General features: G+C 48.4%; 1 protein-coding gene across 1 annotated transcript in view; it reads right to left on the bottom strand.

Moving 5' to 3' along the window:
* Positions 1-20,948, bottom strand: part of LOC144244561 (kinesin-like protein KIF26B) — a 266,228-nt gene extending 245,280 nt beyond the window's left edge. The window contains exon 1 of the mRNA XM_077779911.1: positions 20,830-20,948. Coding sequence (XP_077636037.1) covers positions 20,830-20,948 — 119 coding nt within the window. The remainder of the gene's footprint in view (positions 1-20,829) is intronic.
* Positions 20,949-23,885: the final 2,937 nt, after the last annotated feature.

The raw sequence follows: 23,885 nt of genomic DNA, 5'->3' as shown, positions 1-23,885 counted from the left end.
AACAAAGTGATCCTTCTCAGGTCAGGTCAGCGGATTCAGTATCCGCTAACCTGTGTTATTAAATTAAATTGTGTTCACCTACATCTAGGGAGCTGGCGTAGGGCATACGGCATTGTTAGAAGACAGAAATTCTGTTGGGTGTTCAAACTCCTTTCGCTCCAGTCATGTTAAGGTGCTATTCTGCTTCACTCCCCCTCGCTCTTTACCTTCCTAAGCTAACCCTGTCCTAACGTCAAACATCTCTCTCCACAGCAACCTCCAGAAGCTTCTCCAGGAATCGAAAATCCCCAGAAAGCCTCCTTCAATAAAAAGGGAACAGAGAGGGGTGCCTGGGTGGCTCAGTCGGCTAAGCATCCAACTGTGGCTCAGGTCGTGATCTCGCCGTTCATGGGTTCGAACTCCACATTGGGCTCTGTGCTGACAGCTCAGAGCCTGGAGCCTGCTTAGGATTCTGTGTCTCCCTCTCTCTCTGCCCCTCCCCTGCTCCCACTCTGTCTCTGTCTCTCAAAAATAAATATTTAAAAAAATTTTTTTGAAAAGGGAATAGAGAGAGGCACCTAGGTGGTTCAGTAGGTTGAGTGTCTGACTCTTAATTTTGACTCAGGTCATGATCCCAGGATCATGGGATCAAGCCCCACATTGGGCTCTGCGCTTCTTGGGATTCTCTCTCTCTCCTCCCCCACCACCCACTCTGCTCCTCTCCCCTGCTTCTGCTTTCTCTCAAACAAAATTTTAAAAAACTTTTTTAAAAGGGAATGGAGTATGATAAATTTATTCAGGTACCCACAACTGGTTTCCACTCGAGCTTCAGACTGATTTACACTTGATTTCGTTGATGTGACATTTAGCATTTATTCCCATAGAAGAACATATGTCAGCGATATTGACAGATACCTCCAACAGAAAAGAAAATAAGCAAGATCACAAATCAAGTTCAGTTTAAACTACCGTGGGAGATAATCATGTGTTCGCTTAAAGAGATTTTTATGAGCAGATTTACCCATAAAAACAACAAAGTGTTATCTAAGCCTAGATCCCTGCTGTGACGCGCACATGAGCGTTTCAACCTTATTACAATTTAGTTCTTGGCACTAACAACTTCCATCACGGCGGAGCTCACAAAAGCAAGCCTGTTTCTTTAATAATCATTAAAAACGAGTGAATGTGGTTAAGGATTGTTCCCAAGTTCAGGAAACAGCCGGAGTTTGGTTTCTGGCCAAACATAAGTATCTTCAGATGTGAAAAGGTGTTTGAAAGCGGTAATGGAAACACCATGAGCATCTAGAGGAATCTGAGATCCTACAAGATAATTCTGCCCTCTCGAAGGCAGGCGGAAGAGGGCTCATGACTTCGGCAGCTGAGTGCCTAACACAGGCTCTCAGACCTCTGACGGTGGACCCTACGGAGGGTCCTCTGTGCCCGAGACAGCGCTCCAAGTTAATATCACCCAAGTCCCCAAGTGGGTCACAATGTCTCCATCAACGTGCTCAGTTATCCTGGGGTATAAAAGTATGCTACCGGCATTTTTATCACAGGCAGAAAAAAACATTGTTATCTGAGCTGGAAGCCACGGACTTACCCAGGATGTTAAGAGGATAATGAAGCCATTTGAATGTGCGTGGCACTATTTGCACTGCTGGTGGTGTAAACTAATAGAAGCAGCTTCTCTGCTCTCCCCACCCCTCCGCGAGTCTGAGCATTGCAACCAGGGTTAATGTGGGCCCTGGTGAGCTGCAGACGTCTGCGCAGAGCAGCTCAGAAAGGTACACGGAGCAAAAGAGAAAAAAAGCAAGGCTTTCTGCAGGAATAGTAATAAAATACGTGATAGAGGGAGGGGGGGGTCCTCCCTCTACCCCCCCCTTTCCAAAAACGTGAGTTTTAACTATGCTGGGGCAAGAAGTCTGCTCTATAACTTAAGGGATGGCTGAAATACCTTCACCATTGCATCCTTATTGATTTTTATATTAAATCCAAACCCCAGTGCCCCGCCCACAGGGTCCTGCCAGCTGCCATCTACAATCCCTCCGCTCACTGACCACTGCCCTCATCAACCTGCCAGCCGACGCCACCACTGTGACGGGTCACGGCCGCACCCCGCCCGTGCCCTTGTCCAGCTCCCAAAGGTCCACTCTCTCCCCTTTCCACCCCCGCAACCTGCCTTAAAACTTCACTTGATAGTCCCCGATCAATTACGTTTTTAAATATTTACCAAAATCCTACGCAGCCATGTGTGGAAGGCACGCTAAGGAACAAAAGAAAGAAAATCCTTTAGACTCTGGAGCAGGCTGGCTGTATCTTTCCTGCTCAAGCCCTCGGCACCTGTGTTCTACATCAATGTCAATGGGATGACACACTGCTTTTTTAAACTGTGTGTGTGTGTGTGTGTGTGTGTGTTCTGCCCCAAGCAAGCTTTTCATGCACCATCTATTATTATAATGTCTCCAAAGAACCCAGCACATAGCTCTGCACACAATGGAATTCCTTTGCCCTCCAACCATAGAAAAGGGCTCAAATTTTTGCTTTATGGTGTTTCGATCGTCACGATACTTAACAATTTTTGTGGCACAGACATCTACTGATGGAAATGGATTCCTCAATGACCAGGTGTGGGGGAGTGGGGCTGTGTCTGCCTGTCTGTCTCCTCAGGAGAATAAAAACCAGTCACAAGCAGAGTCCTGAAGACCCTCTGCTGTAACTGGTGTTGCCCTCCAGGTGCTGACTGCAGGGTGGGCCCAGAAATCCTGCAGGAGTCGGGACTTAGACTGAGGAGAGCTGTAATTAACCAGCATGTGTGGCTGTGTTTGAGCATTATAACAACCACTGTGGTCACACACACCCTTGCCAGTAAACGTGAGCCCCACTGTGGATGCTACTGAAGAGAAGACTAATGAAGACATCAACTATCCCCGGAAGGACTGATGGCTCTAAAGATAAATGCCTTGGGGCACCTGGGGCTCAGCTGGTGAAGCGTCCAACTCGGCTCAGGTCATGATCTCACAGTTCATGGGTTCTAGCTCCGCGTCAGGCTCTGTGCTGACAGCTCAGAGCCTGGAGCCTGCTTCCGATTCTGTGTCTCCCTCTCTTTCCCTCTCCCATTCATGCCCTGTCTCTCTGTCTCTCTCAAAAATAAATAAACATTAAAAAATTAAATAAAAAAATAAAGGCAAGAGCCTTGAGTTGGGTGGCATCTAAGTGGCCCTGGCTGATGCTTAAAAGCTTGGAACTTCACTGACGGGGTCTTTTCAAAAGCGACATCGCTGACATACAAAATTCCCAGCCTGCACCTGTTAAGTTCTTTACGCTTTAAGACCTTTCAAAGGTCTGCAACGGGTGTCCTGGACTGAAGTGTGTGAATGAGGAGTTTCCCAAAGCCCTACCCTCTGGTGAGAACCAGTGACACGTGCACCAGGAGACCAGACTCTGGCCTAGGATCGCCCCATCAGGAAGGGCAACCCCAAGAGCCAGTGTTCCCCAAACTCTCCATCTTGAGGCACAACAGTGGTGTGACAGCAGTCCACACAGCCAAGCACTCCGACCCGAAGCAGACAGCATACGTGCTCTGTGGGGCACGCAGCCTGGGACGGACTGAAGACTCGCCAGTCAGGAATAAAGGCCAGACGACACAGCCCCCGGTGAAGCCACAGGCAGCTTTGGCTCTGGTACATCCAGTCACACCAGTCAGACCCCAGCTGCTCTCTACCACCAACGCTCTTCATTACCAGTTAATTTCCTATTCTCAGTCTTTCGCAGGCCCATGACTCCTTCCTCCCCATCACTCGGAGGTTCATGGGCTCCCGGTGTGGAATTCTGCACCTGACAGACATAAAAAGCATCAATGAATTCAGCTCAGTCCTGGCATGACCCCAAATGCTCAAGAGCTGAAAATTTCATCCTGATTGTATCCTCAGTCTTGTGCCGTGGCTGAGGGGACCCTCATTCTGAGCCTCTTTCTGGACCCAGGAGAGGAAGCAGCTGGGGAACAGAAGGGATCATTGGTAAATCATGGAACGTGTGTGCACATGCACACATGCATATGTGTCCCTTCCCACAAGCCCTCTGGGCAGCTTGGAATCTGGTTCTAGTGAACACCAAAGGTGGCTAAGACAGAGCAGAGGTCAGGGACAACATAAGACATACGAGAAGGAGGGACAGGCCTGTGCCATGCCTGTGATCCCCCTCTGTGCTCACTCACATAAATGTCCTCTCACTCCGTCTGCCTCCCACTATGATTCAGCCATGCTCTCACTCTACACTAGGCCAGAGGCCAGCAGCAACTCTCCACCAACTGTGGCAGAAGCCTGTGGAGCCAAATCCACAATCATATAACTAAAAGCAAAATGTGCACCCTTTCACGGATTTTGCTGATTCTGCCATAGGAGAACTAGATATCACAACAATTTGCAAGATGCTAGTCCGTATTTCTCAAGAAGAGACTGAAGTCACTTGGACCATCTTCCTCAGATTAATGAAACAAACAGGCTTTTAGAATAGAGAATAATATTTAGGGAAGTGTTTCCTAGATCAGATACATAAAAAACATGAAAAACAGAATAATATGAATAAAGCTGACTATATGGAAGTTTAAAAATTCTAGGGGCACCTTGGTGGCTTAGTCGGTTAAGCGTCCAACTTTCGCTTAGGTCATGATCCCGCAGTTCGTGGGTTCGAGCCCCGTGTCGGGCTCTGTGCTGACTGCCAGCTCAGAGCCTGGAGCCTGTTTCAGAGCCTGTCACTCCCTCTCTCTCTGACCCTCCCCTGCTCACGCTCTCTCTCTCTCTCTCCTAGAAATAAATAGAACATTAAAAAAGATTTTTTTTTAATTTAAAAAAAATAAAATAAAAATTCTGTACAACAAGATGCCATGTAAAGGACAACCACAGACTTGGAGGAATAACATGCCAAATGCATAACCAACAAAAGATTATTATTTTGAATATATACAGAACCCCTCAACCAATAAGGATAAAACAAACATCTAATAGAAACATGGGCAAAAGATATGAACAGGCAATGTACAGAAGGAGAAATTACAAAGGGCTACAAAGCACACACAAAGATGATCAGTCTCACTAGGAATCAGGGAAATGCAAATTGAAACAACAATCACACATCACGTCTCACCCACGCGATCGGCAAAAATATGTAGTTTGACAAAAATGAGCATTGGCAAGTGAGAAGTAAGATGGCAGTATCTAGTAGATCACTTCAGAGTTTGGGGAATTTTGGAATAATGGGTAAAGTGGGGATGTACAATCAATGACTTGACAACCCCTCTCTCTCGTACACAAAGAGAAATTTCCATGCAGGCACAAAAGAAGACATATCTAAGAATGTACAAGGCAGCATGTACATAACAGAGAAAGAGACCCTAACTCAGAGAAGGTGCAGAAGTGAATGAGCCACATATTTTTACACTGGAATATATATATCAGCCAATACTACGCCTGTGTCAACTCAGAAACAAAAATCTCAAAAACAAATTGTCAAGTGAAAAACCAAATTATAGAATCTTGCTATGTAAGGTATGATACCATTTATGCACAACCTTTCAATGGCTTAAGACACTATAGATGTCTGCATTTGTTACGTGCACAAGTAGCTGGCATTTGAAGGCCAAGCACAGGAATGGTAAACATCAGTTACCGAAAAGTTACCGCTTCTCAGGAAGGAGAACAGGAGTGGGAAAGAGCCCAGAGAGAGCCTCAGCTACTTTATCCCTTCAAATCCAGAGACTAAGATGCCATCTGAAGCAAATACAGCAAGCGTTAAGGTCTGATGAAGCCGGTGATGGAAAGTCCACACAGCATTCTCTATCACCTGCGTGTTTGAGCCATTTAAAAAGGACCATGAGGGGCTCCTGGGTGGCTCAGTCAGTTAAGAGACTGACTCTTGATTTCAGCTCAGGTCATGACCCCACAGTTCATGAGTTCGAGACCCTGCATCGGGCTCTGTGCTGACAGTGCGGAGCCTGCTTGGGGTTCTCCTTCTCCCTCTTTCTCATTATTTCCTCTCTGCTTGTTCTCTCTAAATAAATAAATACATACATAAATAAACTTAAAAAAATTTTTTTAAAAACCATGAGATTCAAGATGCTATTTGAAATCTAACAGACACTGTTCTCGTTTGTCTCCTGGGCAAGGGAAGACATTGCAGGCAGTGGGAAAGGCATGTCTGAAAAGCACAGAGGTTCTAGAAAACATGGGAAATTCAAGGAACACCCATTAACCTCCTGCATCTCCAGGGGCTGGAGACAAGTCTGCCAAGACAGGGATGAGCCCCAAAGGCCACCCTAGAATCCAGCCTGAGCTCATGCCTAGAGAGGGGTGAGCTACCTGAGCCCAGTCCCCAGAGCAAGTGCCACTCAGCCACGGCTCCTGCTATCACTGGGGCTGGAGCACCTGCCGGACAGGACAGGAGGGGAGCCAAGAGCCGCCTGGGACAGCGTCCACCAGGGCTGCTGTCCCCACAGGCCTGCAACAGCCTCCAGGACCACACAGGAGGGCACAGAGTGGGTCGCCGTCTCCTGAGGCTGCCAGGCAAAGGGAGGCTTGGCGGCAGCTTTTATCAAGGCCTGGACTGTACCTCTAAGGGACCCAGGAGCCCTGCTCCCGCCAGAAGGGCCTGGATCCCGCTTCCTCCCAGCAGCTCTGAGAACAGCGAGGCACAGCGTGCCCCCCTCCTTGCACCACCTTCCTCTCCTGCCGAGAACCATACAGCCGATGGTCGGATGGTCGCAGACCGGGAGCCAGCACAGTCTCTGCAGGAAAGCTGGTCCGGCTGCCTCCCTCCCGCCCGGGCGTCCTCGGCCTCGTCATCGCCCCCCGGAGCCCCCTGCAGGCTCAGGCCATGCAGCCCTCACACCTCCTGGCCCCTTGCTTCCTTCTGCGACAAGAACACCCCCAAACCCTCCAGGGCTGTGCTCAGGGGACGCTGACGCTGACTGGTAACAAGGGAAGACGTTCCTCATCACTGATTGCTCTTTTCCTGACAGGAGAGTCCTGTTTAGTAAAGTTCGGGAACGTTCCCCTGTCCGACCAGGAAAGAGTGAGGACCCGGAATCCACGGGAGGTCACCTGGGGACAGCTCACTGGGCCAGGCTCGAGTCCTCCAGCTCCATGAGGGTCTCGAGGAAGCAGGTTTCTCCCCTTCTGGTTCTCTGAGTCACCTGCGGCTTCTGACCAGCCTCCGCCCTCCCTCCAGCAGCTCCTGGTAGCTTTACGGCTTTCTCCCTGGATGCCGTCTTCTGCCCCTTGTAGGTTCCCACACACAGAACCGTCGCACTCAGTCTCCCTCACTACTCTTCCTCTGCTTCTAGATGCTTCTGGCAGAAATGTTACCATAGCGTGAGCCCCCTTTCACCTTCTGACTACTTCCCGCAGAAGGGAAACAACCAACTACACACACGAGAGCCTGAGGACGGTGGCCTTTGCCCACAGTAATTTTACGCACACACACATATGCACATACACGTGTGCGCGCACACACGCAAAATGCGGGATCTTGAAATTCCCAAATGTCTGAAACAGAAGACGAATTCTACCCACCAAAGTCACAAGTTTCCAGAACTTCGACGTTAAGGCACTGACCAGCGAGGTGCGATGTTGCAATCCCACTGGGCAAGTCGCAACAGCCCCCAAGGAAAAATAACAATAAAGAAAACGCAATACCAGAAGCTGCAAAAGGGGACTCAGGAAGTCACCAAGCATCCGAATAATTCTAAGGATCGAGGAGGATGATGTGGCTTCAGGGCAAGAGACTGTATGTGGCAAAGAAAACTACAGTGTCAGGAAGAATGCTTCTGGATGAGAAAACCCTGAGACATTCTGGAGATCATCGTGCTGACCATGACCCCAACCAGGGCATCAAAACTGGGTTCTATGGGGCACCTGGGAGGCTCAGTCGGTTAAGCATCCAACTCCTGGTTTCAGCTCAGGTCATGATCTCACGGTTCGGGGGATCAAGCCCCACATCGGGCTCTGCACTGATGGCACAGAGCCTGCCTGGGATTCTCTCCCTCTCTCTGCCCCTTCCCTGCTCACTCTCCCCCTCTCTCTCAAAATAAATAAATAAAGTTAAAAAACAACTGGGTTCTAGTCACCCATAGGGTACTTCCTCTGAATTTCTGATAGAAGCCAATGCAAAGAAAGAAGGCATTCTCTAGTAAATCGCTAAGAGGCAGCTCTTCCAGAGACATGGTCCCCTTCATTAGCTCACATTCTTTTCTCCTTGGCTTCATGTCAGTAACTGCTTTCTTTGCCATGGGCAGTATCACAATTTTCTGTGGGATTTCAGGTAACTGTCTGCACAGACGAAAGAGGAACGATGCCTCATCCTCAGGGAGAATCTGCCAAGGGAGGTGGGAAACAGCTCTATTTCCACCTGACCCACCTCCCTCTTCCACCAAGCGTCGGGGGCTCCCAGCTACTCGGGCCACCCTCAGGTTCGGGAAGGAAAATCGGTGAATCAGGACGGGGAGAGGGAGAAGAGAGGCAGAAAACAAAACCCTTCCAGTCCATGTTGGAAAACAAACTTTAAGATAAGAAGCCATATCTCCATATTAAGGACTACTCAAAGCCGAGTCTGCAATTTACTGATGCCCAGAGATAAGTACAGAAATTCAGAGTAAGCACTTAGAATCTCTTGCCCCAATTTGAGTATAAATTATATCCACTGTTTCCAAGAGTAAACAAACAAAAAAAAAGTAGGGGCTTATATTTTACATGTCTTTAGTAGATTCCTTTTCTTGTTTTTTTAAGTTTATTTATTTTGAGAGAGAGAGAGAGAGAGACGGAGAGAGAAAGAGAGAGAGAGAGAGGGATAGACAATGTGAGTGAAGTAGGGGCAGAGAGAAGGAGACAGAATCCCAAGTAGGCTCTACACTTTTGGCACAGAGCCCGATGCAGGGGCTTGAACCATGAGATCATGATCTGAGCCAAGATAGAGTCGGATGCTTAACCAACAGAGCCACCCAGCACCCCAATGTCTTTAAGGTTTTTCATTGCATTTTTCCAGTAATTCATTTTGATGTACAAATGTATCAACATGTAACATATTGGGAAATTTGAAATCTGGGCCTTCATCACTGGACGGTTTAAGTACTGCTCTCCAGGATTCTTTAAAAAGTTTGGGGCACCTGAGTGGCTCAGTAGGTTAAGAGTTTGACTTCAGCTCAGGTCATGATCTCACGGTTCATGGGTTCGAGCCCCACGTCGGGCTCTGTGCCGACAACTCAGAGCCTAGAGCCTGTTTCAGATTCTGTGTCTCCCTCTCTCTCTGACCCTCCCCTGCTCACGCTGTCTCTCTCTCTCTCTCTCAGAAATAAAAATTAAAAATTAAAAAAAATTAAAAAGTAAGAAGGCAAGGGGCACCTGGGTGGCTCAGTTGCTTAAACGTCCAGCTTCAGCTCGAGTCACAATCTCACTGTTCATGGGTTCAGGCCCCACGTCGGGCTCTGTGCTGACAGCTCAGCGCCTGGAGCCTGCTTTGGATCCTGTGTCCCCCTCTCTCTCTGCCCCTCCCCCACTTGCTCTCTGCCTCTCAAAAATTACAAAAAAAAAAAAAAAAAAGATCTCCCAGCAAACAAAGCAGGGGCAGGGGGAGGTGAGGGAAAATTGTTTACGAAAAGCTTAAAGAAGTGAACAGGGAAGTCCCACGAGGGCTTTTTGCCACGATGGCTGCAAGTCCCTGGGCCACAGCCACCGCATCACGATTCACCAGGACGTGGCTTCCTGGAGCCAAGTGAAGGCTTCTGGGTGCTTCCTGGGTGCTGCAGAAGCACTTCTCCTTCCATAAAACCCGTCCAGACGGCCTCCAGCAACCAAGGGCACCTTGCAACGGTGTCCTGCAGCAGGAGAGCAGGCTTGCTATCAGAGGATTCGGGAATGTGCCATCTGCCCATAAAGAAGGAAGATTAAACGGTGTTGGCAAAGGAGACACCACCAGGGCCAGCGGCAAGGGAGGGAGGGGGGAGGGTGGGGACAGCATCCAGCCACCGTGCTGGGTGCGACCTCACAACTTCCTGTCACTCCGCCAGCCACAGAGATAGGTGTGGCCATCGGCACTGACCGGACTCCCATCTCGCCTTACTCACTTCGCTCCTCGCACCCCGTTTTTCCAGCTGCAAAATGAGAGTTCTGAGTTGTGTGGCCCCATGCATTTATTCAAGCGACACAGCGTTCTCAGGCACCTGCTGCGTGCTTAGAGCTCGGCAGACGGCGTCCCTGTCCCGTGGGCTCACTGCCTCGCACACTCAGGACCCCTCGCCGAGCTCTGGAGTTCTAGCGCTCTTACAGCGTGCTTTTTATTTCTGCCCTCTGGAGCTCAGAGGTTCATGTTTTTATTTTACCAAAAAGAAGAAAGTACACAGGAAAACCAAGCATCATTGCATTATACAATGTAAGTCATATATTCTTCCGGAAAACTCACTACACCAAACCTCTAATTTATAAAACAAATTTCATTCAGGAGCTGATTGAGATTTGGGGAGGTTTATTTTAAATTTCGTTTTTGAGGGACAGCATGAGAGGAGGAGGGGCAGACAGAGAGGGGGGCAGAGGATCCGAACTGGGCTCAGTGCTGACAGCAAAGAGCCCAATGTGGGGCTCGAACTCACGAATGGTGAGATCGTGACCTGAGCCTGAATCAAGAGTCAGATGCTTAACTGACTGAGCCATCCAGGCACCCCTTTTTTTCAAAGTTTATTTCTTTATTTTGAGAGAGGGAGAGACAGAGAATCCCAAGCAGGCTCTGCACTGTCAGCACAGGAGCCCGATGTGAGGGCTCAAACTCCAGAACCATGAGATCATGACCTGAGCCTAAATCAAGAGTCAGATGCGTAACTAACTGAGCCACTCCAGTGTCCCCCGACTGTTAACATTATAGATTTATAAAGGACTTTACTTCAAGTTTTCTTCACATGACAAATCCTATAGGTCACACATGAACAATTATAATACTTACAGAGCACTAGCTGTGCCCCAGGCATTGTGTGAAACTCTTTCATACACACTAACCTTTCGTTTCAACAACAAACCAATGATGTAGGCAATAGGTGGAGGCTGAATGAGATTAAGATTGATTTTCCCAAAGACCCACAGCCCGTAAATGATGGAAACCAACATCTGAAGTGAGCGCTCACATGCCTGACTTTCTTACCTATCCACGCCTTGTCCATCAAAACATAAATGACACACTGTACAAACCACCTGCAGTGGGGGTGTTTGGGAAGGTGATAAGCATGTTCTTAGTTAACTACTCAAAACAGCGATCCAAATGGCAAGCCCTGGATGTCCCATACTTGCCTTAAGAATGGCACGCGTGGGTCCCGCTTCACACAGCAACCACTTAGGGCCCTTCATACTGTACCCCACCTGTTTTATTCAGAATATCACAACAGGAAGCCATCCAGTACTCTGATCTTTTGCTTTCTATCCCCTAACAGAAATTAAAAAGGAAGTTTAATTTCCAAGGTTATTAGGATAGGCTAGAATTTAAGTCTTCTGGGTCACGTCTCCCAGATACATGTAGAAACTTTCAGTATGTAGATTCTCACCTTCTTTGTTCTGGAAACAATTCTCGGATTGTAATTTTTAAAGTCTGGTTTATTCCACTGATCTGCTTTTTTTTCCCTTCAATTATTGGTGTGTTGGACCTTCACTGCCTATCTTCTATTGCTCACTTTCTCTGTGTCCCTCTCCACCTCATTTTGGTTGTCGTTCTTGCATGTCGTAAACTCTCATTTTACCTCTTCAAGGCTTTTGTTTCTATTCTGAGAGTTTCAAATTTCTGATTTGAGGCATTCTTTCTCCAAATGCTTGTTCAGTGATAATTCAGTTCGTGTTGAAAGGAGTGTTATAGTTTTCTTTTGCTTGGTGGTTGTTTTAAGTGGATGTGTTCTACTCCTTCCATTGAAGAGTTTTAGTTCTTGTTTTCTGTTTTCCTTTTACAGTACATTTTTCTGCATGTTACGTGTCATCTGCTGGTCCTTCCTGAATAACTTGAATGTCCCAAACTATTAAGAACCAGTGTTCCTAAAATCGTTTGAGCGGCTTACTAACCCAGTTACTTCAAGAGCACCCTCTTCTGTTGCTACAGTTAAGTGTAGTATCTTAACAAATGGCACTTTTTGGCAGAGCGGGGTCACTGAGAAGTTGGTTTTGCTGGTCTTGAATGCTTATGTCCCCATTTATATGTAACTGAGACTTATAGTATTCTCTGTCTCCTAGTTACATTTCAGGTGTGGACTGTGAATGCTTTTATTTGCTCTCTTTGTTAATCTTTATATACACCAATGAAAGCATGAATGGAGAATTTTGGAAAATTACAGCAATTCAGGCTTAGGTGGCAGCCCCTTTAAGTCCAAAGCAACACTCTTCTTATAGAATAATCAAACCTTTCCTTTAACTCACACTTTCAACAGTCGCTGTGCCCATCAGTTATGGATTACAAGATTACAAATACAACTTTAGTAAAATATACACCAACACAGTAAGTACACATCAGATTGATGAACACAACAGCCAAGACCAAAGTCACAACACCAAGCCCAAATCAGTGACCAGACTGGATCTGGCTCCAAGGGATAGCTCTGGACGTCTTACACGTAATGAGCTCCTTACCATCAGGACTTATGAAATATAATGTGCCTCCTGTAGGAATTATCCCTACATCACTCTGGGCCCAGAGTATCCTGATCTCAAAGGATCATATGGAAGGGAAACTTGCAACTTCCCTAAAAATACAATTTTGGGAATGTGACAATCTTCCCAATCAAAGACGTGTGGGTAAAACAAATCCGGACAGTGGGAATGTAACCTTTTTTACTTCTGTTACAGCTTCAGGCTGCTTTTAGGAGACAGTATCATGTGGTGGCTGGACATGAGTTCTGGAATCAGACAAGCCTGGACCTCTGTCCCATCTCCACTCCTACGCAGAGTGTGGCCTTGGTGGGTGAGGTGACCTTGCTAAGTCCCAGCTGCAAACTGAAGGTGGTATGATCTCCTAGGATCACCGCGGGGAATCGAGATAATAGATGTAGATCACTAACCACCACTTCCTGCGTACAATAAGCACGCCACAACGGTGAGTGTTTCGTTGCTCTCATTAATATGATTATTACTCTTTCCTCTAGTCCTAATTATAACTAAGGCAGTCTTTATAATTAAAAGGAAGAAACTGACATTTGTTTCTTAATCCAGAACACATGGGAAGATACGGACCTCAAGCCAGCTCTTACAAACATCTAGATACAAAGGAGACTTCAGCTATGGAAATACACAGGGGTAGAGAACCCATAAGGTCAGAGGACCCATGAAGGGGCTGCCGGCAAGACAGACAGAGCAAGAGAGGGTGAAGAGGGAGGTCGTCCTGGTGCCCCGATTTGCTAAGGAATTCTGTCCTCAGCGGCAGGTGTACTTTATACGACTTTCGAAGGCAGGTCTAAGAATTTCCTATCACTTTCGCATAAGCAATACAGTCAGAGTTCTGGGGAAAAAAAAAAACTACGATAGGATTTTTGAAAAATAACCCAAACAGAACAAAGTCTGGTACATTTGGTGGCTCAGGAAACAACGGGTTTAAAATTGTAACTGTTCTTCTCATTTCCTGTCATTATTGATTTTCAGTTCCACACCCCGGAGCCAAGCAGGGAGCAAGTTGCAAAGGCAGTGGCTTTGCACACAGGGCATCCGAGAGACACACGGCCATCACCAGGGGGCCATGTGACAGGGGGAAGACAGGGGGCCATGTGACAGAGGACAGCATGGGGGCCGTGCCTCGGGTCTGGCTACAAAGACACAGCCAAGTTCCAAGTTCCCCCTCATGAGGGCTGATCCTGTTGCTATGCCACCTGGAAGGTTTGTTACACTGTTGTTTTAGCAACATTGTGCAGAGTGTTCCGGAGACTTGAAATCCCCTGGCTGTGAACTAAACAGATTGAGTTCTTTCTCTTAAACCACACAGGTGAGTAGGAGGTGATCACAATTAAGAGGAGGAAACTGACATTTGTTTCTTAATTCAGACCACACGGGAAGGTAATGGACCTCAAGCCAGCTCTTTGTTACAAACATCTGCATACAAAGGGGACTTCAGCTACCAAAAGACACTAGTGCAGAGAACCCTACACTTGACAAGTGTACAACCCTGCCCCTCACAAGGGCATCCTTCCTTCCCTCCTTCCTGACCCATCCACCACCCGCTCAGCCAGAAACGCACGCCCCTCCCCAGCCACATCTTGACACTTAATGTCACCTCGTGCTGAAAAGACAGTGTCCCCAGAATATATAGGGGCTGGCGGAGTCCACAGCCTTCCATCCCCAACAGTCCATTGAGAACAGACTGCCTGCATCTCCAGAACGTGCAAACATGCCACCTGACCAATGAGGGCCACTCACCTGCAGGTCTGTGAGGCCATGACTGAAAATCCCATCGTCTCCATCACGGCAAGCAGCACGTGACTCTGCAGTGATTGCTTTTCATTCCCAAACTCAGAGATCAGACAGCCGCAAACGCATGAATACGCCCGATTCCCCGGCAAGGTGGCTGAGAGAGACAAGACTCGCTCCCCACCTCCCCCCACCCTCCGCAGACGGTCAGGAAGACCCTGCTTCCCTTCCCCCTGGGAGGAGCTGGTTAAAGGGAACCTGAGAAACCAGCTCACCTTCAGGCCCCAAGTTCATGGCTCGTTTTCAGTTTCATCTTTTCACCGCCTGGGATTTGAGGAGGAAAAGCTGTCACTGTGGACAAAGCCTGGATTCCACATCTTCCCCGTGCTGGCAAAAATTCGTACAGGTGGTGAGGCCCTGCGCTGGGCACTGTTGCTGCCCCGGGGGGCGGGGGCGCCCCCTGCTGGGGCTGCCGGAGGACTAAAGTGGACCGGGGATGGGAATCGCTCAGCACCCTGTCCCGCACACAGGAAGCACTCGGCGACCACGGGACCCACCAAGAACCCCTCTTTTATTTTTCTTAACATAATGAGCTCAGTGAAACACAAAACAAATTTGCCAAGTGCCTGTTCCCTTAATCCTGAACCCCTTGTGTGTTTTAAGGGAAAACCAGACCATATGGTTCAGATTTCGCTCACAAATAAATCAGCATAATGTTTGTTCAGTAAAAGCTGTTTTATGCTCTCGTTTTTATGGCCCTTTTTATCCCAAGTCCTAAAATAATAATAATAATAAAAGCTAGTTGCGCTTTGCTAAGGGTGAATAAACTTGGGCTTAAATCTTTCTCTCCTCTGCGGACTGGGGGCGGGGCGCCCCGATCGTCGCTACGTGAGCCCCTCGCTGGCCTCAAGCCACTTGCACTGGACGTGGGAGTGAGGGGACGATCCACAGCAAGCAAAGCCAGGATTCGATGGGTGATGGAAACCCAACAGAAAAGTCATTCCCAGTGGGAATTTCTAAATGTCAGGGTCAACAGCCTCATTCCTCTCGTCCCATGCAGGAGACCACGCTTTCTCCATCAGCCATCCAGCAGGTCACAAACTGCTCTTTGTAGAGATCTGGAAGATGACTCAGAAGCCAGAGACTGAACAGGAAAAATTCAGCGCGTGGCCATGCTGCTGCCACAGATCCCCATTCTGGGAAGTGGTTTTCTATTGGAAAGAGCACCCCCCCCACCACTACCTGGTATCATTCTCCTTGTTTTATAAAATACCTAGTGCTTTTCCTGGGCTTTACAAAGCCTTACATCTAGCTAAATTCAAAGAGGACTTTTGCTTTTCTGAAAAAAGGCAAACAGTGCAAATAGCGATCAGCGTTTACTTTGCACCAAGTGTTATAGAGGCAGCGTCCCTGCCCCTCCCCCAAGCAGCAAGTGTTGGCTGAGCCCGGTTCCTTCCCCAGAACCCCACTGAGCATCTCAGCGTCCAGACTCCAGAGTGTGACCTGTGTCTGTGAGCATCTGTGCTTGATCTCGATTTAGTTTGTGCATCCACTAGCAAGATGTGTCCTAGGGTATCAGAAAAAGCCTGAGAGAGGATATTTTGGGGGTCTGGGAATGCTCAAAAATTGTCCCCTGTAGATGAACAGAAACTGCTTCTTTGCTTGATGTCATTTCAGCTTCGGGAAGTTTTCCTAAGAGTGTTCTACTTTTGGACAGTGAGAGAAATCTGTACGTACCACGTTATATAGGACTAAACTACTGATAAGTAACACGCACATCTTAACTGCACTATGAAAATCAGCGGTGCACAGAGTTTTGGCCTCAGGACCCCTACACCCTCTAAAATACTGAGGACATTCAAATGCCTTTGTTTATGTGGTTTCTCTTTTATGATAATAGAAATTAAAATGAAGACATTCCAAAATATATATTAATTCACTTAAATATGATAAACCAAACCTATTACAAACTAATGCCCTTCAGAAAAATGTTTTCTCAAGCCAAAAAGAAGAGGAATGACAAATGCATTTTTTTAACATCTTTGCCAATTTAATGTTTGGCTTAATAGAATATAGGCCAGATCTCCTATTGGCCTCTGCATTTGATCTGCCGTGATTGGGTTTTGTACTTACAGCATATAAAGAAAATTCAGCCGCACATAGATACACAAGGGGAAAATGGAGTATTTTAACAGCCTTTTCAGATAATCATGGCTATTCATCTTTGATACAAAGCAAAACCTCACAGGTGGCAGTTTCTTAAAGGGTAGTTGCAATGAGGCACCTGTAACCACGTCGATGACTTTTCATACTCTGTTATGTGAAATTCCTTGGTCGATTTACACTTGGAAAGGAACTTTTACTACATGTGATGTAACGTCATACACAGGTCATCTGGAAAATAATGATTCACTGAGTTATACAGAATCTCCATGTGCTGGTGCATGTTATCTACGATATTTTTTTTAATGTTTATTTTTGAGAGAGAACACAAGTGGGGGAGGGTCAGAGCGAGAGGGAGACACAGAATCTGAAACAGGCTCCAGGCTCCGAGCTGTCAGAAAAGAGCCCGACACGGGGCTCGAACCCACGAATCATGAGATCATGACCTGAGCTGAAGTTGGACGCTTAACCAACTGAGCCACCCAGATGCCGCACAAGTTTCCAAATTTCTCATTTGCATTTGAAAGGTCAAGTTCTATCAGTAGCAACAAATACTGTCAGCTATTTCCAGTGACAGGGTCCCTCTATCTGCCACATGCCAAATGACCAGTTTGCCTGACATCTGTGGGTCAGCTGGTTCGGGTCACAGCTCGGTCCCCCTGCTTTTCCTGGTGACAGCGGTGGCCCTGCTGTACGTGGCATCAGGGCATCACGCATACCTACGGTTTCATCACACAGATGAAGGGGACACAGGCTCAGGATTTAATAAAATTAATCACTTATGCAGCCTCATCAGGGGCATTCTTAGTCACTACTGGCTTCTTTTTCTACAGGTGTGAGGTGAACAAGTAACTACAGTGTGGGGCCGCAGCCTCGGTTCACCTGCCACTGCCTCTGCTCCATCCATGTCAACATCCACAACGTAAAGGGCAAAAAAAAAAAAAAAATCCAAGCGTTGTTATGAAATTAACTGAGACGTCTGGGCCCCCCGAAGGGGCTTTGGAATGTACCAAGCACTGCTGGACTCTCACACAGGAGGGTGTATGTTTTATGCTCCCATGTATATGCAGTTCCGGAACAGGCAAGCATCATCTGCACTGGAGAAATCAGAACAGTGTCGCCTCGGTGGTGGGGGGTCCGAGGGGCGTGACTGCGAGGGGCCAAGAGAGGACTTTCTGAGGCGGTGATCGCGCTCCGGGGTGGGGGGAGGGAGGTATCTCCAACCTTCTTTGAGATGCATCAGAAAACAAGATGGAGAAATGAAGGTAGGGCTCCTCGAGCTCAGCACCACGATAGTTTAGGGCTGGATAATTCTTTGCTGCGGGCCAGTCCTGTGCCATATAGTGTGTTGAGCCACATCTAGGCTCAACTAGATGCCACTGGCCTCCTCTTCCAGTTGTGACCAGCAAATATGCCCAAGGACATTCCCAAGGGTCCCTTAAGGGGCAAACTCACCCCCCATCCCCCGCTGAGACCCACTGGATGAAGGCAAAGGCTGGCGGGACACGCAGGTAAGCAAATAAAACCAAATGTGAATGGTACAACCAGATGGGAGAGTATACAGGTGTCTACTGCAAAATCCTTTCAACTCCACTTAACGTTCGAAACCTCTCGTGTTAAACTTGGGCATAAACACGCTATTGTTCTGTTGTATGGCTGAAACTAACATGCTATTAGGTCAGTCGAACCTCAAAAATAATAAATAAATTTATATATTTTTAATGTTTAATACTTATTTTTGAGACAGAGAGAGAGTGCATGAACAAGGGAGGGGCAGAGAGAGAGGGAGACACAGAATCTAAAGCAGGCTCCAGGCTCTGGGGTGTCAGCACAGAACCTGACACGGGGCTGGAACTCAACCGCGAGATCATAACCTGAGCTGAAGTCGGACGCTCAGCCGACTGAGCCCCATAGGCACGCCAATAAATAAAAATTTTAAAAGGCCATTTAACCTTTTTTGCACTTAATATTATATTGCTAAGATTTATACAGATCACTGTGCGTCACTACGGGCATTAATTTTGGCTACTCTTTAAAAAACCCCATGGTGTGAACAATTCTGCAGTGACTTCATTCTCTCACTAGACGTTGGTGTTCTCTCAGGGCTCTGCTGTTGTGAGGCTATGAATGTGCTTTCTGTGCAATTCGTGACTCAGTCTGTTCGTACTGTTCATTGATTTTTCTTCCCTTGCCATTTACATGAGGCTTCCCTACTCTGAGATCAAATAAAACCTCACCTGTATTTCCTTCTCTTCCTTTTGGACTTTCATCTTCTACAATTAATCATTTACTCCCTCCGGAGTGCTGCAGGTATTATCTTTCTGTGTTCATTACAGAGCCCTTATATTAAGATTCTTTCTCCCCTCATTATGTTGGCATGTACTATGTAACCATTACAATGTACCTCTTCCTACACGTGGGGGGCGGGGGGGACAAGAATATTCCCCAGAAATACGCTCTTCACAACTGGGGAGAATTACGGTTCGTCTTCTTTGTGTTCCCGCAGCCGTGGTCACATCTGCCCTGCACCAAAGCTCCTCGTCAACGTGCATCTGACTATACTGATGGATCATAAATTCCCATTAGCTGCGGGCGCTGGGGGGCTCAGTCGGTTGAGCATCCGACTCTTGGTTCCGGCTCAGGTCGTGATCTCAGGGTTTCATGAGTTCAAGCCCCCCTGTCCGGCTCTGCACTGACAGCACAGAGTCTGCTTGGGATTCTCTCCCCGACCTGCACTGTCTCTTTCAAGTAAATAAACAAAAATCAATTAACTGATTAATTCCCATTAGCTTGTGGAACAGCCAGGCGTAGAGCCCAGGGTCCTGACTTCCCCATTCATAAGGTTTTACTTCCAACCCCAGAATTGAATCCACCACCACTGAGCCGCCTGGTTTGCCGAGTGCAGACTGGATGCCAATCTGAAGGGTAAGGCGGGAGGAGTCAGGGCAGAAGCAGCCCCAGTGAGAGTCGTCTTCCTTCCCTCAGACCTGGGGGGAGTCAGGCCACCTTCAAGCCAGGGGCTGACAGGCTTGTGACAAGTTCGCCGAGTGCTCGCAGGCACGGGGAGCCCCTTCCACAGGCGCGAGTCTTCCTTCTGCCCCCATTTTCCTTCTCTTTCCTTGGTGTGGCCCCACGAATCTCGTGGGCGACATGATGTCCCCTGTTTGGTGTCACTGTTGCTGCCGTTTGGAAATTCTCTGGGTGTCTGCACTGCATGCTGTTCCATACAGGGGGATGGGGAAAATGAATTTCCCATTAACAACTTTTGTCGAACGTCACTCCGGAGCTTAACTGACACCATGTGCCTCCTTGGACACCAGCTGATGGGAAGACAGTCATTAGAGTTGCACCAAATGCAAGCTGTCCTGGGCTGACATTTGGATTTTACGGCCCCCACTAAACCCGGGGGGAGGGGCTGCTCCTTCCTGGTGCCCACCCTTCCCAGGCTTAAACTTCGGCATCCCGCGGACAAGATCGAGGGAAGCACGGCCGTGTGAAATTCGTTGCTGGGGAAGGACAAAATGGCTCAGGCTGTGGTCTTCCCTCCCCATGCCAGTCTAAACCCGCCCCAGGCCCCAAAACCCACACCCTGCACTCCTGGGATTTCCATTGTGTTTGGAAATTCTGTGGAATTCTGTGGCTTTCCGAAACAATGCTGGTGATGCTGTTAAAGAAAACCAGCTGCAAAATCTCAACCTTTTTTCTTTTTTGCCAGACACAGAATTTTGTCCTCAAAGAATGTATCGCCACCCCTCCCCGCCCCCCACACTTCACTGGAACACCACACTGTCACATTCCCTATCCCTCCTGATGCCTGACTAGTGAGGGGCCCTCCCTTGGGATTCCTCATCCATCACAGATGACCAATGGCTCTGAAATTGTACACCCGCTTCCTCACCCACTGCAGCCCTCCGCTCTGAAACGCTGCAACTACCCGCCGAGCTGGGGGGTGAGGCTTCTCAAACCCAGAGCTGGAGAAATGGGAGGGGCAGAGGATGTGAAGACAAAAGACCCCGCATCCCTCTCCTTCGGTCGCTTAACCTCCCTGAGCCTCGTTCCTGGATCTGGGAAAAACAGAGCCCACGGTCATAATTCTTACCCTACGGCCCACAGGGCTGCGGCACGACTGACCGTGAACATAGATGAAAGACTTAAGACCCTGATCGGCGTGATTTACTATGAACTGTTGGTCTAAGCTGTCAAGGGGAAGACAGATAATTCTCAAAACGCAAAGCACTGCCCTGTTCCTCGTGACGTTCTGGTCCACACGTCTCACGCCACCCACCCGGCTCCCGACACAAACCGGACCGCGTGCTGCTGACAGAGTAGCCAGAAGCGCCACAGGAAGTAGCTGACGGGGGTCCTCCTGAAGGCCCAGAGTCCTGGTGGGGACTCCCCTGTCATCACGCCCCCTGCAGAGGCAAATGAAGGAGCTTGAGGGTGAGTGGGCTGCTCAGAGACTCTGGACGGAGTGGGGGCAGGTGCAATCTGCCCCTCCCCCCCGAAGCCTACTGAGACCCAGAGGGGACAGTCCAGCAGCCCGGAGAGGGGGCGGTTGTCACCCCTCTCCCCAGCCACCGCCACGCCACCGCCGCCTAGCTGGGAAGAAGGGAGCCCTGAGGAAAAGCCAAGGTCAGGCTGGCAACTGGGAAGACGTGGCTAACGCACTAGTTCCTAATACAAGTAGGTGTTTGGTGCCTCCCGAAGTGACAGGGCTCCTACCTCTCGGACAGACAGGGGAGAAGCCCAGGGTCAGAATGAGCGGCTTACGACGCTGGGGGAGGGGCGCCTCCCAGAAAAGGAGTGCATGCAGGATGCTCCCTCCTGGCTGCACCCAGTCTTTGAAGGATCCGCGCAAACCGAGGTTGCAAAGTCAGAGCCACCCACACCAACCCCAGGGTGGGGGTGGGGGGAGGAAAGTCTTGGGTGTGGCCGCACAGAGCTTGACAGGAGGTACGAAGAGCAGAAATTGAGAGCCAACATCTTTTTAGTGGCTCGTTTCTGCCCCCAAACTCCCTTCTTAAAAAGTCTCATCCTGGGCGCCTGGGGGGCTCAGCTGGTTAAGTGTCTGACGTCAGCTCAGGTCATGATCTCACAGTTTTTGAGTTCAAGCCCTGCATCAGGCTCCGTGCTGACGGCTCAGATCCTGGATCCTGGTTTAGATTCTGTGTCTCCCTCTCACTCCGCCCCTCTCCCACTCATGCTCTGTCTCTCTCTCAAAAAAAAAAAAAAAATACATAAACATTTAAAAAAATATTTTAAGATCACCCTGTTCTCTAATTCACAGATTTGGGAATATAACGCCTTTCCCCTACAGCAAGGTACAACACACAGCTGTTGTGAAAGCCCTAAGCCAGCGCACACTTGTGAAATGCACCGTGAAACCATCTCTTCCTGAACAGTCCCCAGTTTTGCGGATTCCCGACAGCGCACCACACAGCTCCTAGGGTCGCCCCCAGGGCTCGCAACGGGGCCGAAGGCGAAACCCGGTTCTTCTCCCATGGGGAACAGATCCCGCGGCCGCCAGGGTGAAACCCCCCCACACCTGCCTGTGTCTTCTCACTCACTTCCTGTTCTTCCATCTCAGATGGGCGGAAGGGGAAGCATGAAGGAAAAGAGACCATGGCGCTCTGTCTGTTTGCACCTGAGCGACCCCTGTCCCGTGACAGCCGCGAGTCCTATACTGGCTCACCTTACAGGATGGAACCCCATTAGCTGAGGTGGCTCTCAGGCCCCCCACCTAGAAGCCCCAGGCACAGCCTTCCTCCTGGGGCCTGATTTCGCCACTCGGTGACATGAATGCAATGACAGAAAGCCAGACCCCTGGGACTCAGCCTCAGAGTTCTGGGGGTCCCAGCCCTGCCTCTGCCCTCTGCCCAGTGCATGGGACATACGTATGCTGACCTGGAGGTGGGCTCTCTTCAGAGGCACGGTGCAAAAGTCACCGATCAAAATGGCCAAATACTGGATCACCAAATGGGGACTCTGGGGGAAAATGCTGGATAAGTTCCAGTTCTGCCACCAGCGGGTTAATCTCGAGCACCCGTTTATTCTCCCCGTGGCTCTCTGGTCCTCGCTTGTAAAAGAGGGGTGGTCAGAAAACCTAACTGGCAGGGTGTTGGTAACCAAGTTTATAGGGAGAAGTGCGTACACACAATCCCTGGCAGCAATGACCAACATTACCCTAAAGCAAGTCAGGAAGCCACTCTGAACTTCAGTTTCCTCGTCTGAAAACCGAGGCTAATAATCTTTAGCAGGCAACCACTCAGGACTCTGGGGCGGGGTGGGGGGAAGCCAAGGGATGTCATGAGATTACATATTGGAAATAATACGTGTGTCGCAGTATTAAAATAAAACAATTACAACTAAAAAGCAGAATAATAATCATCCGTTGTCAAAATTTTCAAAGGAAAATGTTCCAGAACACAAAACATCTCTCCTTACACAGAGGTTCCTCTGTTTCACTACTAAGTTGGGTACAAGTTTTGTTGTTTGCTTTTTTTTTTTTTAACCATGTATATAGCTCTTTCTTCTCTCAGGTTCTATCCCTGGAGAACACACAGGGCCTCAGAGGGGAACTCGCCGTTCCATCTCTGTCCCCAGATGAGCAGACAGCAATGGGGGACCACCCTGCCGAGATCGACATCTTTCCCTGCAGGAGGAAGGCCTCTGAGCTGGGTCAGAAAGCAACAATGCAGCTCTCAGAGACATGATGGATACACTGCTACAATGATCTCATGTGAGAAAAGGCAAAAGTGAAACACCTTATACGAAACAGTTAAAAAAAATTTTTTTTAAACTAGTCACTGTAGAGGCAGGAACACAGTCTTCCCTGAAAATCACTAAATTCAGGCAAATCTTTCAACGCCCTGACTCAGTCCAAAAGAGCCAATCTGCCAAGGAACAGAGGTCAACTCCTACCCCTGGATGTAGATCTAGCTTAGGCTAATTTCCAGAGGAGCAGCGCCCCATCTGACTAAACGAGTTCTTCATTCAAACTCCAACGATAATTTCCAGGGAACACAAAGCAAACTTTCCAAAAGGCTACGATAAATCAATTTTTCGTGCCTGCATATGATCTAGCCTTAGCCACTTAGTTCATCTTAATAAACAAGTTACTCATTCAAAGGAAAATAAATGAAATGTTTTGCCTTGAGGGACGGTTTTATTTTTAATAGTTTGGTGCTACGCTGACAGAAGTAATATTCTGCAATGTGAATTGCCTTTTGTTCTTCGGGAACTCTTAAGGATGGGGTGGGGGAAGGGTAGCCAGAGGGGCCGCCATCTTTCTGAGTTCACCCTGCTCACAAGCATAAGCACAAGTCCTCTCTCTTGCTCTTG

This window comes from Crocuta crocuta, unplaced genomic scaffold (genome assembly GCF_008692635.1).
Source record: "Crocuta crocuta isolate KB4526 unplaced genomic scaffold, BGI_CrCroc_1.0 scaffold322, whole genome shotgun sequence".
Taxonomy (NCBI): Eukaryota; Metazoa; Chordata; class Mammalia; order Carnivora; family Hyaenidae; genus Crocuta; species Crocuta crocuta.
This window is presented reverse-complemented; position numbering and strand designations above follow the sequence as displayed.